At 41.7% G+C, this 16,764-nt stretch overlaps 1 protein-coding gene across 2 annotated transcripts in view; it reads left to right on the top strand.

Annotated features, from left to right (window-relative positions):
• The window catches only part of PI4KA (phosphatidylinositol 4-kinase alpha), a 255,731-nt gene that overhangs the window by 190,250 nt on the left and 48,717 nt on the right, over positions 1–16,764 (top strand). For both annotated transcript variants that reach the window (XM_073629090.1, XM_073629095.1), the window contains 2 exons: positions 538–628; positions 722–889. In XM_073629090.1, coding sequence (XP_073485191.1) covers positions 538–628; positions 722–889 — 259 coding nt within the window. The remainder of the gene's footprint in view (positions 1–537; positions 629–721; positions 890–16,764) is intronic.

Genomic DNA, 16,764 nt, shown 5'->3' with positions numbered 1-16,764 from the left:
CATAGGATACCGCGGGGGGGGAGTGATGTGAAGGAGGGCAGAGGACACTGCTGTTGGATGATGTGAAGGTCAGGGGAATTTGTGACATGAAATGGGGAGATTAACTGAGACTGGAAGTGATGGAAAATCCAATTTGTCTAGTTGTCACAGGACCAGGAGTAGAATATCCAATTGAGCCATTTGTTCTGGTCGAAACTGTTTCTTTCCCTCACTTTGAAATGATATCCTCTCACTGTCTATTGAGTCTACAGCACAGGTCATTTCAGTGAAATATCCCCAATAAGGATCAGATGACAACAAAAAGCTGACAATGGCCTTACTTATTCTGTAGTCTGTCAAATAAAATATGTTTGCCTTTAGATATACTAGCTATAGACCTAGGTTTGCTGCCTAGGTTGCCCATATAATGATCTTCTGTTAGAATAAATGACCAAAATTTTGTAGAAATGCAATGGTTTATAACCTACTAGTAACATTTTTTTTTTTTTAAGATATTACTTGCTAGTGACTTTTACCATTCCAAATACTCATTTGCAGATTTAAAAACACAGAAGCCATTGGAGGAGAAGTGACTCGCCTAGTGAGACTGGATCCAGGTGCTGTCAATGACATCCCTGAGGCTATAAAAGTAAGTGTTTTGGTGTTCTATTATGAGTTCAAGTTTAATAATGAATTTAATTTATTGATTTTAGAGCAAATTAACATTCTTTTTCACTTGCAGTATTTGGTAACATGGCATACGATCGATGCCGATGCCCCTGAACTCAGCCACATTCTTTGCTGGGCACCAACTGATCCACCCACCGGGCTTTCTTACTTCTCCAGCCTGTATCCTCCACATCCACTAACTGCACAGTATGGAGTTAAAGTTCTACGATCATTCCCTCCGGTATTGTATTAGTAGACTTTTTCTCTTGATTGTATGTTCTACGGCTCAGTACGTTTACTTTTCTAGTTACCTTGACTAATGTTTTTTAATTCACTATTTTAAAGTGCACTTATTTCCTTAACCACTTGCTGAGCGCCAATAGCAATTTTACTGCTACCAGGGCAGAAGCTGTGCACTGGATCACATATATATGATGCTGCACTTTCGCCTACATGGGGCATGCTCACATGCTGCTTCTGCCGTGATTATTTACAGCAGAAGCCGATCTGCGGTTGCTGGGCACTCAGTGTCCGCCAGGACCCACCAAGCATCGGGCAGGGACTCAGAACGAACAACAAAAATATATATTGCAGTTTACTAGTCCTTAGATGTAATTGCTGAGTTCATTTTCATTTTTCAGGCTTAAATATTTGTCGATCTTTCCAGAATTTTAGTGTCCTTGTCGTTTCCTGCAAGCTGAATTTAAAGCTTAAGCATTGTTTTTTATTTTTTCGTAAACTGCTTTCCCCCCACCCCATTGTGATTGAGATGAAAAGCGGTAACATGTTTGATGTCCACATATAACGAAAAAAAAATAGTGTTGTGCTGTAAGAGTGCTTAGAATAAAAACCCAATGCTATCATAACATCAGTACTCAATAGCATGCATATAAGTGCTCAAAATCAAAATATAAAATTCCATTAAAAATATTTATACAATCATAAATGATATATATATATAAAACAAAATCAGAGGATTGGTGCTGTCATGCAAACACTCGATGAAAGTGCCAAGTCCAAGGTATTGCACAAAAATGATCCCAAATGCAATAAAAATAATAAAAATTGGCCTCTTACCAGACATGAGGATCTTATTACAGGGTCTGACCATGCATCAATGAGAATCCCCTCAGTATGGGCATGGAAAATGACTCCCATCAGAGGACCCACATGGCAATTTGACCTTCAATAAGGAACTCCGGGTCTCGCAACAAATCAGATGTCATACACCAAGCAAGTGTGATAAAACAGCAAGCATTCAATGTGTATATCATCCTGCGCTCCCATGGGGGGATGTACAATACAGTGAGTGCAGCTGTTAATTATGTTTTTATTTTTTTTTAACAACAAGGTTGGTCTTTATTGTAGAAGTCATTATATAACAAAGATTATACAGGAATCAAGCTCTTGCCTACATTCATGGAATTATCAGCTTGAGGTACAACAAATATATTAAACACACTTTATAGCCATCTATTGCTTAAAAGTAGGATACATGAAACAGCATTTTAAACAGCACGGAAACCATAGTTATGCTCACAGGCAGCACCATCGCATTTCCAACGTGGTCTTATTCTGTATCTGGGGGGGGGGGCCCACATTTCCCTCCCCCCTGAGGGTGGTACCCAATCAGTCCCATGGCATTGATATTAGAATTGCTCAGTCCATGGCAGCCATATCCGATCAAACTTCTTTGGGCATCCCCTGCTAGTGTATGTCATCTTATAAAGGGGTAGTATAGCGTTGACAGCGGAGTCCCACTCCTCTACCTTAGGAGGAGACGGTGACGCCCATTTCTTAAGGACCTCTTTCTTGGCATAGAACAACAGCAATGAAATAAGTGTTTTCGTATATTTCGGCCTCTGGTCATCCTCATGAATACCCAAAAGAGCCAACTCAGGTAACATTGGTAGCGTTAGTTGTAAGCGGATATTAATGCTTTCAAAAATTGTTTCCCAAAATTGTACAATACGGGGACAAGTCCAGAACATATGCATATATGTACTATCAGGGGTCTGACACCTGGGACAGTTCGGCGACCTATTAGGGTAGATCTGGCACAGCCTCCGAGGCGTGTAGTAGACCCGGTGCAGAAACTTAGTTTGCAGCAATTTATCCCTGGAGGAAATTACTAGCCTAGACCCATCCTCAAAGCACTCCTCCCAAGTCTCCCTATCCATATCCAGGATATCAGCCTGCCACTTGCCCCACAGGGCATTCATCTTGGGGGAATCACTTTCCAATAAGGCGAGATATAAGGTGGAGAGGGTCTTCACAAGAGTCTCCTGTGCCAAAATTCCCTCAATGGGATCCGTTTGTAAGCTTACAGGGAAAGTGAATTGTGCCCTGGCTGCATGTCTTAACTGATAGTATCTAAATAACATTCCCTCGTGAAGTCCGTTTTTCTTTGCTAGCTCCTGAAAGGATAACAGTTTCCCTGATTGGATAATATCTTGAAGGACCTTAATCCCAAAACGGGCCCATACTTGTGGGTCTGGTATTGTCCTAAAATGAGGAAGTGAAGGATTTCCCCATAATGGAGAGAAGGGGGAGTACCGTTGAGGGCACATAAATCTCTTCCTGGCTACTGTCCATACTTTAAGGGTCACTTTGGTGGGGGCTGGGAGTGAAGGGTATGCTGAGGGGCCCCTATATACTACATTCCCTAGCTCCTTGAGGGATCCTAAAATAGCAGCTTCCAGACACGTGGCAGCGTTCGATCTAGATTGTTCAAACCACCATCTCACAGTAACTAGTACCACAGCCCAATAGTAGATCTGTAGATTAGGCAGTGCAAGACCCCCGCAGTGAACCGGAAGCTGTAGAGTCGATCTAGCTAATCTGGGGGAGGATCCTTTCCACAAAAATGATCCAATGCATACATCTATGTCTTTAAAGAGTGACCCAGGGAGCCACATCGGGCAGTTACGAAATACATAATTGAACCTAGGTAGATATAGCATTTTTAATATGTTAATGCGCCCTAACAGATTAAGAGGTAGGTCCTTCCATTTAGAGCAATGCTCTTTTAGTCTTGTTATTATGGGTTGTATATTGAGGCGACGAAATGCCTGGAGATCCTTAGTTGCCACAATTCCCAAATATTTGAACTCCTCCACCCATACTAACGGAGTTGACGGCACCCCTGCCCTAGCTTGAGGGTCTAATGGGAAAAGAACCGATTTAGACCAATTGATTTTAATCCCGGAAAACCTCCCAAACTCGTCAAAGATCCCTAATGCAGCTTGCAAAGAGGTCTCGGCGTCCTGTAAGTACAGTAATGCGTCATCTGCATATAAAGAAATTTTCTCCTCCAGAGGGCCAACCCTGAGTCCCTTAACATCTTGCGAGTTCCGTATTAAAATAGCTAGTGGCTCTAGAGCCAGTGCGAATAGACTGGGGGACAGGGGGCAACCCTGCCTAGTACCCCTCTGGAGAAGAAAATAGTCCGATAAGTCATCATTGACACGGATCCTCGCCCTAGGGGATTTATATAGTAAGCCTATCCAGTGGAGAAACTTGGGGCCAAAACCAAATCGCTGCATTATCTCCTCTAGGTACCCCCATTCCACGGAGTCGAAGGCCTTCTCCGCGTCCAGAGAAGCTATGACTCTAGTGCCTGCATTGTCATGATCCGTGTCAAGATTTAGAAAAAGCCTACGTATATTGATATCAGTGCCCTTCCCCGGCATGAACACCGTCTGGTCTAGATGGATTAAGCTTTCAATCACCGTTGCCAGCCTAAGAGCCAAAAGTTTGGCCAATATCTTGGCATCCGCATTGATCAGAGAGATGGGCCTATATGAGGCGCACTCCTCAGGGTCCTTACCGGGTTTGGGCACCAACACCACTACCGCTTCGTACATGGAACCAGGTAGGGAACCTATAGTATGGTATTGTGAGAGGAGAGAGACTAGTCTGGGAGCCAACAGTTCCTGATTCTGTGAGTAGAACTCTATAGGCAGGCCATCTGGGCCTGGAGCCTTCCCCGCCTGCATACAACCCATGGCCGTCTGGATCTCTTCCAAAGTTATATCTGCCTCTAGAGCTTCGCGTTGGTCTGTGTCGAGTTCAGGTAGAGGGATGTTATCCAAGTAGTCAGAGAGGTCAGGGGCTGCATAGTTCACTCTAGTGGAATATAGTTCTTGATAGAATTGAAAGAATCTATTACTAATTGTCGCTGGAGTAGTCAGTATGGTGCCGTCTATATCTTTTATCCTACCTACATGAGTCGGTGCATATTGTCCTTTTGCCAACCAGGCCAGTAGCCTGCCGTTTTTGTCCCCATACTCAAATACCCTCTGGGCGCATGCCATCATAGACTTCTTCGTGAGGTCAACTCTCAACAGCGCCAATTCTCTAAGGGTGTATTGCCATGATATATAGTTATCTGAGGTTGGGGCATCAACGTATAGTTGCTCCCGTTCCCGAGCCTGTTCCTCCAGTTGCCTCAGAGACTGCGCCGACACCCTTTTCCTATGTGCAATTTTCCTAATATACTCCCCTCTCACCCATGCCTTAAAGGCGTCCCAAGTTATAAGTGGGCCAGTGGAATCCTTATTAAATAACCAGAAATTACATAATGCCTCCGGCATTTCCTCCTGGATCTCCGTGTCCATAATCCAGTATTTGGACAGTCTCCACAACCTCGGACCCCCAGGTGGCGCTGCCCGGACCGCCACCAGCAGCGGGGCGTGATCCGAAATGCCGCGGGAGAGGATCTCCGTGGACACCGTCTCCCGCAGCATGTCAGACGAGGCAAAAGCCACGTCAATCCGGGACAGCGTCCTGAAAGTAGTGGATAAACAGGTGAACTGAGCGTCCGAGGGGTGGAAGTGACGCCAGAGATCCGTCAGTTGAAATGAGGATGCCCACTGCGACAAGCCTGAGCTAGCGGAGGAGGAGGGCCGAAGCCTATCTCTATCATTGGACATGACTAAATTGAAATCCCCTACAATGAGCACCTTACTGACATCATATTGTATTATTGTATGCATCAAAGTATGAAGTAGGGTTATATCTGAGTGAGGGGGCAAGTATATACCTACAATTATATATGGGGAATCCGCAATCAACGCATACATTAAGACATATCTACCCCCAGGGTCAGTCTTGACCTCCATTAGCTGAAAGGGAAGGGATCTATGTATTAGAATACTCACACCCCTGGCGTAGTTTGAGTATGAGGCATGATAGTGTGCAGAAATGTGGGCTCTTTTCAAGCCCATTATCTTGGTACCTATTAAGTGGGTCTCTTGCAAAATGCAAATGTGGGGATTATGCTGTCGTATATATTTATGTACTAGTGACCTCTTTATTGCTGAGTTGAGACCCCTGACATTCCATGACATCACTGTAAAATTAGCCATATTTTTTACACATCCATAACATGAGGATATCTCTGCACCTAGGCATGTTGGTCCCCTTCAGGGGTGCGCAACCTCCAGCCGCAATTTGCTCCTCAGCGTCCACCAACTTGTGAAGGCATGGCTGCCGCGCACCCCCAGACGACCCCCCACCAAGCAGAACAGCAGCAACATAGAGACCAACCATGTTCAACTGTAACCTTAACTTTAACATATAACCCATTTGTGGGATAGCAACTGCCATCCAATTTCCCTTCCCCCCTCCCCGTGCTCCCTCAAACAGTAAGAGGCACATGAGCCCAAACCAATATCAAACAGTTCCAAGCAGTTAGCTTTGGTATCGGGGTCGTGATCCCGATATGAACGCTGCAGAGCTAACACTTGCTCAGCAGACAAGGGGAGTGTTTGGTCCCTGTGTCCTTCTTAATAGTGAGTTGCTGGAATTAAGGAGTGATGCTGGGTTTAACAAACCAATCCGACAGTTAAGATATTCGCGACTGAATCTCCATAGGGCGTAGGTCCCCAACATTGAGGCTTCATTGCCCGGCACAGTGTAAGAGTGGGCACCGGTCAGGATAAGCTCAGGAGAGGCAGTTCATCTGGGGCAGCCTGGGCTTAAAATTTAACGTGTAGTTCAGACCAGGCCTCGGGTCTGACCCATCCGGTGCCAATTGCATATTTACGCTCCCATCCATACAAATCAGGTAAAAATAAAACTTATGAAAATTAAAACTGGATTACTGACCAAGGCTAAAGGGTGTTTCAGGGCAGAAGACAAGCATCTAGGGAGGTAGTATCTCGATCCATGCTCCAGCTTCCTTAGGATTAGTGAAGATCCTTACCGTCTCTCCATCTACTACACGCAGTTTAGCTGGAAACAAGATGCTGTATCGGATCCCCTTGACACGCAGAGCCGCTTTCGCAGCATCGAAGGACCGACGCTGCCTCTGTGTCTCCATCGTGTAGTCGGGGAACAGCATTAGCTTCACGTTGCGGTAGGGAATATCACCTGCTGCTCGGGCCGCTCTCAGGAGTTCATCCCTGTCTCTGAAGTTTAGCAGCCTCAGGATGAATGTACGGGGGGGGGCTCCTTCCGGCCCCGGCCTCGGCGGTACACGGTGAGCCCTTTCCACCGTAAAGTGGGATGATAGGTGTGCCGCAGGGAGGATCGATCTCAGGAGGTCTTCTGTAAATACAGTGGGGTTGCGCCCCTCAACTCCCTCAGGGAGCCCCACGATGCGGAGGTTGTTCCTCCTGCTCCGATTCTCGGCGTCCTCCGCCCGATATTCCAAGGCCTTCACCTGCATCTGTAGTGCTCTAATGGAAGCCTCGTGTCCAGCCACAGTGTCCTCCGTATCACCCACCCGCTGCTCCACCACCGTTATTCTGGAACGGATTTTATCCAGATCTTGCCGCACTAGTCCTACATCCATCTGCACCGCCTCTATCTTAGATGTAAGTGCAGTTTGGCACATGGTGATCGCAGCCATAACCTCTGGTATTCCTGGGGCCGCTGCCTCCTCATGGTCAGTCTGCGACGCCATATTGGCAAGGTGCGCAGTTGCAGGCCGCTGCTCCGGAGACGGAGTCGCTACAGTCTCATTGTTAGGGGGAAACCGAAGCCTCTTGCCCCGTTTCGGACCTCCAGCAGTTCTGGAAGGCATACAGGTTCTGTCAGAGCGGTTCAGGTATAATTTAACCCCAATAAGGATAATATATCGGATTCGTCTCCAGCAGAGCTCTGAAGGCACGTCTGCTCAGTCCACCATCCCGGCCACGCCCCCCGAGGAGCATGTTAATTATGATTTTTAGGCAGTTACACATAGCGCAGATTATCTTCATTAAATATGTTTAATGTCCAGCCTGGTTGACCACCAAGGCTTCCTCCATAGATACAGTGGAGTGGTTAGGCATAACCACCCTAAGATAGGAAGTGTGTTGTTTTCAGGATCACCAGGTAAAAATAAAGAAACAAAAGCCTGAAATAAAGAGAATTCTTTCAGGCTGGGTTCACTCTAGTGGGAGGACAGACATCGCATGTGATTCCCACCACATTGCAGTGCAGATCACATGCAATGTCTGTCCAATGCAAATTCAGCCATACAAAATGTATGGCTGAAATCGCATCGCATTTGCACCAAAATGGTGCAGGACCCCTTCTTTGGTCCGCACTGGAATTGGATCGCATGGGTGTGAACACCCATGCGATCCGATTCCTGCACCCTTTGACAGTTCGCACTGCGATATGCGAACCGATCTAGAAGTGTCATTAACTTTATATTGACACCCGCAGCTGTTCACATAGAGCAGTGGAAAAAGCCGACGGGTGACATGCAGTGCGGGAACTCGCACGCACTGGAATCGCGTGGGTTCTCGCATCGCATATATGTGAACCGGGACTCAATGTTGTGCTTCTTATCCACTTAACATATTTGACAGTTTTTTGTGTCAGAGGAGTTTGTGCATATCATGGTCTCCTCCTGAACGTCCAATTCAGCCCTCTGGTATGAATGACGGCCAGCATTCCAACCTACAGACTGTAGCAGTAATCGTGATGTTGCTCATGTCATTTGTGAGCGTTGCTGGCAGGAGTCTGCAAGCTAATGAAGATGGTCCAGCAAAGCCCATGGTCCTGTCTGACAAAATCATATGCTTGCTATATAAAGATTTTTATACTTTCTCTGCTCAAATTATAATATTTTGCAAAAGCAACTTGTGCTTTGAAAGTCGTTACACCTTACTAGCTGTTTATGTTGTATTACAGTCCTAACTGTCACAAGAGAGACCTGATGTGCTGAAAGCCTCAGTAATAATCCTATATCAGCACTGCTGCTCCATAGTTTCATCAGACTGTCGTTAAGAAAGCCCACGAAATTGCATTGCACCTGGAGTCTATGAGGGATAATGGCACATGTGAAATGTTGTTTACAAAGGGGCACAACCTATTAACACATCTTTGTGGGGTACTTTAAACACTGGCACCCCAACTTGCATAGCTTGAAGAGAAATTAATTTTGCTATTTTCACAATTGCTACATAATCATTTATTTTGTTTTTTGTGGCTTTAATATTTGTATATATCATATCTGCCTATATCTCTGGATCCACTGATAATTCTGACAAGCAGACTTTTGCTTATGCTTTTTTTTCTTTATAATACATCACAGGACACAGAGCCGGTTATTATATTAATAACTACTTGGGTTATACACCACCTATAGGTGAATGGACACTGGTAGATCAATCAAACAGGAAGTCCTCCCCTATATAACCCCTCCTACACAGGAAGCACATCATTTTTTTTGCCAGTGTCTGTAAGGTGGTGGTCACTGATGTAATACATGTGCTCTTGGACATACTTGAATATACTCTGTACGGTTTTATTAAGAATCATGGACTTCAATCTGATCCATTCGAAAAAGCTATCATTCAAAATGGATGGTACCCGAGCCTCATTGGATGGAGAGAAGATTCCTCGAGGTTTGCCTGAATGCAGCCTTATGACACTGGACCCTGCGTAATGGAGACCTGTGCAGTGTTAGTTCTGACCAAGGTGCTTTCCTGCAGGGTGCTATACAGGTCCAGGAGAGTGGACCCCACATTAAGGGGGGCCCAGTCTCTGAAGGTCTTTTATGACAAAGCTCGCCGTGATGAGTGAAGATTGGACTCCTGTTATGTTCAGAGTCCTGCAGCAGGAATAGTAAGTCTGCATTTGTTTTCAGTTTCTCTTTAAAAAAAAAAAAAAAAAAAAAGAGAGAGATCTGTCTGTTCTTCCGGTGGCCACTGGGGGCAGTGTGCTGTTTAATCATGCTGTGTACTTCTAAGTCGTGTGGGCTGCGGTTTCTACTGCAGCCACAAGAGGGCGCAGGCTCGCTCAGTGTTGCCTATTTTTATATAGGCAGGAAGTGGAAGCGCGGCCATGTTGCCGTGTGGTCAACAGGTTCAGCAGGTCCCCTGGAGACATAACAGCAGCCCATGGATACTAATAAAGTGTGAGTACTTACTATAGGATAACTGTGTGGACAAGTCATGATTATAGGCTGCATATTTACTGCTTAAAGTGGAGTTCCACCCACTTTTACAACTCTTCAGCATCCCTCACTAAACTGTGCACTGTAAACAAATTGGATTTTTTTTTTTTTTTTCTCAGCACCTACTGTATATCTGCTGTATTCATTTTTCACTTCCTCCTCCCTGGCCGCGGCCCATCGCATCATTTCCTGTTTGCAATGCCTTCTGGGAAGGGGTGGCAACTTCCTCTGAAACTGCCGTTGCTATGGAAACCTGACCTGAAACCTATTACACTGCTTGTGCTGCACTGAGCATGTGCGAGATCTGCAAGGATGAGATCCAGGAAGAAATACAGTCTGGCTTCAGATGCCCACACTTAAGATGGCCACGGCCTGCTGTAAGTTTATAAAATAACAAACTACTGCTATAAACTAACAAAACAGACCTTAGTTTACAGACTAACTTTACTAGAATACATTAAGCTTGTGTATTATAGGGGTATTTTTATTTAAAAAGTATAATTTCGGCCGGAACACCACTTTAATTCGAGGGGACTGTTCAACTGTAAGTCGATACACCCCTGGACAGATAACAGTTCACTTTAAAGTTTTTTTTACTGCTCGGAAGGCAGGTGCAGTGTAGTATACATGCTTGCAAACTTGTTGCTTAAAGGCATGTTTAAATATACATATGCATAGAAAAGAGTGCAGTGCTAAATAAACAACAAATGAAATAATCTTTACAATAAAACAAGTGAAAAGATATATGAAAGAGAAAACTAAGGCAAAGTCCCAATAAGAAAAAATAATTCCAGATGTATGGTGTTCCACAAAATACAAATGACGTGAATAATAGAGCAGGGAGAAGGGGATTATAGCGGTGCCAAAAACAATTTAGAACACAATCAATATTATAAAAGTATCAAATCTTTAATAGTATACAGTTCTAAAAAACATGGTTCATACACATATATATTTTATGTAGATAAAATACACAAGGAGCACTTTACAGTTTTTGTATTGACCGACACCAAAGATGTTGAGAGGTAGTCGCAGGTCAATTCATCCCTACTAGTTTCGCCAAAACATTGGCTTCATCGGGGGAATAAAAAAGTAGTAGAAAAGAGTAAAGACACTGGAAAGAAAGAAAAAAAGTCAGTCACATAGCAAAATTATCGTAACACAGATCAATGAGCGATTGAAAAACAGGGAGATCACAATATTAGATAAAAAGAAAGAAAAAAAGAGCGCAATAGCCTAGTGCATTATCCTTAACAGATTTATTGATTAAAAACAAGATAAAATCTACTGACAAAGGTAGAAGAAAAAATCGCATTTGTATATGGCACAGCGGCGATTAGTCCAATGGTAGCAGTTTTCCAGGTCCCAGGAAGGAGGCGTACGGACTACTGCTGCTAACGCGTTTCGAAGGTTGCCCTTCTTCATCAGAGCCTTAGTAGTGTTAGTCTCCTGCTGGTTTTTATACATGTGTCCATCCAAACAAGACTGGTCAGGTTGGTTCAAAAGGCTCCTCCCTTACTTGGTGGGCGGTTCTCTGAGAGGGGTGGGCCTAGGCTATGTTGTTGTTATTATTAAAAGGCTATAGTGAAAAAACTTTTTACGTTTAGTGTGATTTTAGTCTGATTTAATCTTAATTGTAGTAGTTACTAGTTCTAGTTCTGGTATTTTAATTTTAAATTTTGATTTATAATTAATGTTTAGATCAGCGGCCATGCATATATTTGGGAGTGCAAACATCTACCAACAAATAAATTAAAATAGTCTAAAATAGTCCTGCCAATACTGTTACGTACGTGAGCCAAAGCATAACAAATGCTCCTTGTAGCTCCTCTCCCCTCTTACCTATAGATTATACACATCAAGGGACACTGACCAGAGGTTAAAAATCAAAAATCAGAGATGGAGTAGCATACCTTATGGTGTGCATGTCTGATGACAGCTCTTTTACTCGGACAGAATATCTCTGTAGGGACCGTAGCTGTACCGGCTTCCATTGCTGGCCGGTGACACGTTCCTGTGTACAGTAGAGCCTGGTGGAACGCACGCCGCTCCTCCGCTTCCGGGTTGCGGTCCACAGGGCGGAAGTGCGGTCGTGACGTCATATCCCGTGCACCCTTCGGTGCACGAGATTGACTTGCTATAGTAAACAATAGTCTCCATTTTGTCGTAGGCAAGGATAGAGGCAAAAGTGAGACAGAACCGTCTAGGCTATGGATTAGAGGGGGATAATAAATTGAGGTGGAGTTCCTGAAATATATATATATATATATATATATATATATATATATATATATATATATATATATATATATATATATATATATATATATATATGATACACTAAATCGGATGATGCCACTAGAAGGGAGAGGGAGGGGAAAAAAGGGGGAAAAAACCAGGGGAGGAGATAAGCCCAATTATCAGATACTGGATACAATAGTTAGCTAAATGTAAACTAGATGGAGACAGGGGCTATTAGAGAGATGATTCTAGAGCTGTAACCAAAGGTGACAGTATCCTGAACACATGTATTTAGAAAACCAGCAAGAGATACACTGAAAAAAAGTAGTTATATAAAATATAATGTATAAAAATATATATATATATATATATATATATATATATATAAACAAATACACATACATCAACATAGGCATATATGTGCATAGAAATCAGATTAAAAGACAATATTAAAAATAATAGATCCGTATAGAAGTACACAGATATATGTGTACTTAGCCAATGTAATATAAAAAGGGTTCGTTATAACCACATATAAATAATACATATAGTGGTTTTTACATTATTCCTGGTATATCTAGGGGTTATTAAATAGACACCAGTGAAAGGAATAACAGAAACATTATATCAAATTGATTTGTAAAATGATGGTGATAATGATGATGATGATAGTAGCAATCGTTTAGGTTATAATCAGACCACCAATTCTATTATATTTTTTTTAAAAATATAAATGGTAATAACAAAAAATTATTATATATATGGTAATAAAAAATTATAAATATAAATATAAAAAAGGGGGGGTTTATAAAGAGTGTTAGGATGTATTGAATATGATAATTGATGACAATAAAGATAGATTACATTACCTTAGATTGAATGAGATTATAAAAAATTGGTTAATTAAAATAAATATGGGTATAATAAATTATTTATAGAATGTTAAATAGAACCACTGCCCACAGATAAATGCACATATATACATATATATACATACATACACATATGGTTACTCGTGAATACGCATATACACTACCGTTCAAAAGTTTGGGGTCACCCAAACAATTTTGTGTTTTCCATGAAAAGTCACACTTATTCACCACCATACGTTGTGAAATGAATAGAAAATAGAGTCAAGACATTGACAAGGTTAGAAATAATGATTTGTATTTGAAATAACATTGTTTTTACATCAAATTTTGCTTTCATCAAAGAATCCTCCTTTTGCAGCAATTACAGCATTGCACACCTTTGGCATCCGTCCACAACACTTTTTTCCAGTCTTCCTCTGTCCAATGTCTGTGTTCTTTTGCCCATCTTAATCTTTTTCTTTTATTGGCCAGTCTCAGATATGGCTTTTTCTTTGCCACTCTGCCCTGAAGCCCAAAATCCCGCAGCCGCCTCTTCACTGTAGATGTTGACACTGGTGTTTTGCGGGTACTATTTAATGAAGATGCCAGTTGGGGACCTGTGAGGCGTCTGTTTCTCAAACTAGAGACTCTAATGTGCTTATCTTCTTGCTTAGTTGTGCAACGCGGCCTCCCACTTCTTTTTCTACTCTGGTTAGAGCCTGTTTGTGCTGTCCTCTGAAGGGAGTAGTACACACCGTTGTAGGAAATCTTCAATTTCTTTGCAATTTCTCGCATGGAATAGCCTTCATTTCTAAGAACAAGAATAGACTGTCGAGTTTCAGATGAAAGTTCTCTTTTTCTGGCCATTTTGAGCGTTTAATTGACCCCACAAATGTGATGCTCCAGAAACTCAATCTGCTCACAGGAAGGTCAGTTTTGTAGCTTCTGGAAGGAGCTAGACTGTTTTTAGATGTGTGAACATGATTGCACAAGGGTTTGCTAATCATCAATTAGCCTTCTGAGCCAATGAGCAAACACATTGTACCATTAGAACACTGGAGTGATAGTTGCTGGAAATGGGCCTCTATACACCTATGTAGATATTTCACCAAAAACTAGACATTTGCAGTTAGAATAGTCATTTACCACATTAGCAATGTATAGAGTATATTTGTTTAAAGTTAGGACTAGTTTAAAGTTAGCTTCATTTAAAAGTACAGTGCTTTTCCTTCAAAAATAAGGACATTTCAATGTGACCCCAAACTTTTGAACGGTAGTGTATATAAGCACATATATATATATACACAACCACGTAAAAGACCCATATATGCTATGGTCTAGTCTTATGGTACATGCATATTGGACACCACCTGTGAGAGGGGTGTTACATTAATGTAATCTATAAACTAAAATACAATTGGTCCAAGATCTAATAGGATATAACTTAATAAAATGGTTGATGGCTCTTAGGCCAAATGTATGATTTATTGATGTATATAATGAGGCTACATCTAGGGAGAGCCACCTATAGCCGGGTATCCATTTATAATTTGACAGAATCTCCAGTACATGACCAGAATCTTTGACAAAGGATGGCAGTCCTGCAGAAAGTGGTCAATATAGCATCCTAAGTTGCTAGAGAGGCTGTCAATCCCAGCTATTATGGTTCTACCTGGAGGATTTGAAAGGCTTTTATGTACCTTCGGTATATGATAAAAATGTGGAGTGACGGCATGCTTATTAAATAGAAAAAGATATTCATTTTTAGTAAGGACTTCTTTAGATACAGCATCGTCTAGAAGTATTTTGAGCTCCTTTGTGTACTCGAAAGTAGGATCCCTTTTTAATTTGGCATAGGTTTGGGTATCACCTAGAAGTCTTCTTGCCTCGGATATATACTCGTCTCTATTTTAGATGACTAAGCTTCCACCTTTGTCTGCCCTTCGGATGATCACATCCTTGTTTTGTTTGAGGGCATCTATGGGTATAACACTTTGATCTATATTCATATTGGTACTCATAGATTTGTCAAACTTTGTTTTAAAAGTATTAAAAACCGTATCGTAAAAGGTGGAAATGAATCTTCCTTTGGCCCAATGGGGAAAAAAGGAGGATTTGGGTCTGAAAGAGGTATGAACAATAGCACTTTCACATGGGGGAGCAAATTTAGGTTCAGAAATTGTTTGTCCCTCAAAATGTGCTTCTTGATAAAGCTCTTCTAGTATGTTAAGTATGGAGTCTTCTTCTATGCTAGTGTCAGATGGTAGTGACTCTTCCGACTCCACTTTTGTATTTTTAGTGCTGATCTCATTCTTAGCTACTTTAAGCATGTAATATCTTTGTATAGTAAGCTTACGTATGTATTTGTTAAGATCTATAAATAATTCGAACAGGTTTGGTACGCTAGGTGGGGCGACGTTAAGGCCCGAGATCTTAGGAGCCTGATAGCCCCAAGTAGGGTAAAAACATCTACCAACAAACCAACTAATAGTTGGACAACAATATTTGACCAAAAAGGATGCTACAGGTGCGGTATTAAGAACTGTGGCACATGTATGTACATGTGGCACAGGAAAAAAACTGGGAGAGATGGGCGAGTTCATCAAATTAAACAATTCATAAACTGTGGAACAGAGTATGTGGTCTACGGTATCGTTTGTCCATGTGGGCGTCTATACGTTGGCCGTACACAACGTCCAATGCGAGTTAGAATTGGTGAACATAAATGTGGCATCATAAACCTAAGAGACAAATATCCAGTCCCTCGACATTTTGTAGAGGCCCACCAAGGAGACCCCGCAGGCATGAAAGTATTCGGGATTGAGTCTATTGGAGGTGAGCTAGATACAGGAAGAAGACACCAGAGGCTATGCAAGAGAGAAGCCTTCTGGATCTTCACCCTTGGCAGTCTCGCCCCGGGAGGCCTAAATGAAGACCCAGAAATACATAAAATAGTATAACGCTAGCACTAAACCACTGTGGAGGGCTAATTCTATGTTTATTCAACTTTATATTATTCATTTATTTTATCTATTACTGCTGGGACATTCATCTATCACTAGGCCCTACATATCGCTCTATACATAGAGTTTTTAGATACTATCATTTCATTTCCATTTTATTAAGTTATATCCTATTAGATCTTGGACCAATTGTATTTTAGTTTATAGATTACATTAATGTAACACCCCTCTCACAGGTGGTGTCCAATATGCATGTACCATAAGACTAGACCATAGCATATATGGGTCTTTTACGTGATTGTGTATATATATGTGCTTATATATATGCGTATTCACGAGTAACCATATGTGTATGTATGTATATATGTATATATGTGCATTTATCTGTGGGCAGTGGTTCTATTTAACATTCTATAAATAATTTATTATACCCATATTTATTTTAATTAACCAATTTTTTATAATCTCATTCAATCTAAGGTAATGTAATCTAATCTTTATTGTCATCAATTATCATATTCAATACATCCTAACACTCTTTATAAACCCCCCCTTTTTTATATTTATATTTATAATTTTTTATTACCATATATATAATAATTTTTTGTTATTACCATTTGTATTTTTTTTTTAAATATAATAGAATTGGTGGTCTGATTATAAC

Source organism: Aquarana catesbeiana, linkage group LG01 (genome assembly GCF_042186555.1).
Source record: "Aquarana catesbeiana isolate 2022-GZ linkage group LG01, ASM4218655v1, whole genome shotgun sequence".
Taxonomy (NCBI): Eukaryota; Metazoa; Chordata; class Amphibia; order Anura; family Ranidae; genus Aquarana; species Aquarana catesbeiana.
The sequence above is the reverse complement of the archived record's forward strand: the minus strand, read 5'-3'. Positions and strand labels throughout refer to the sequence as shown.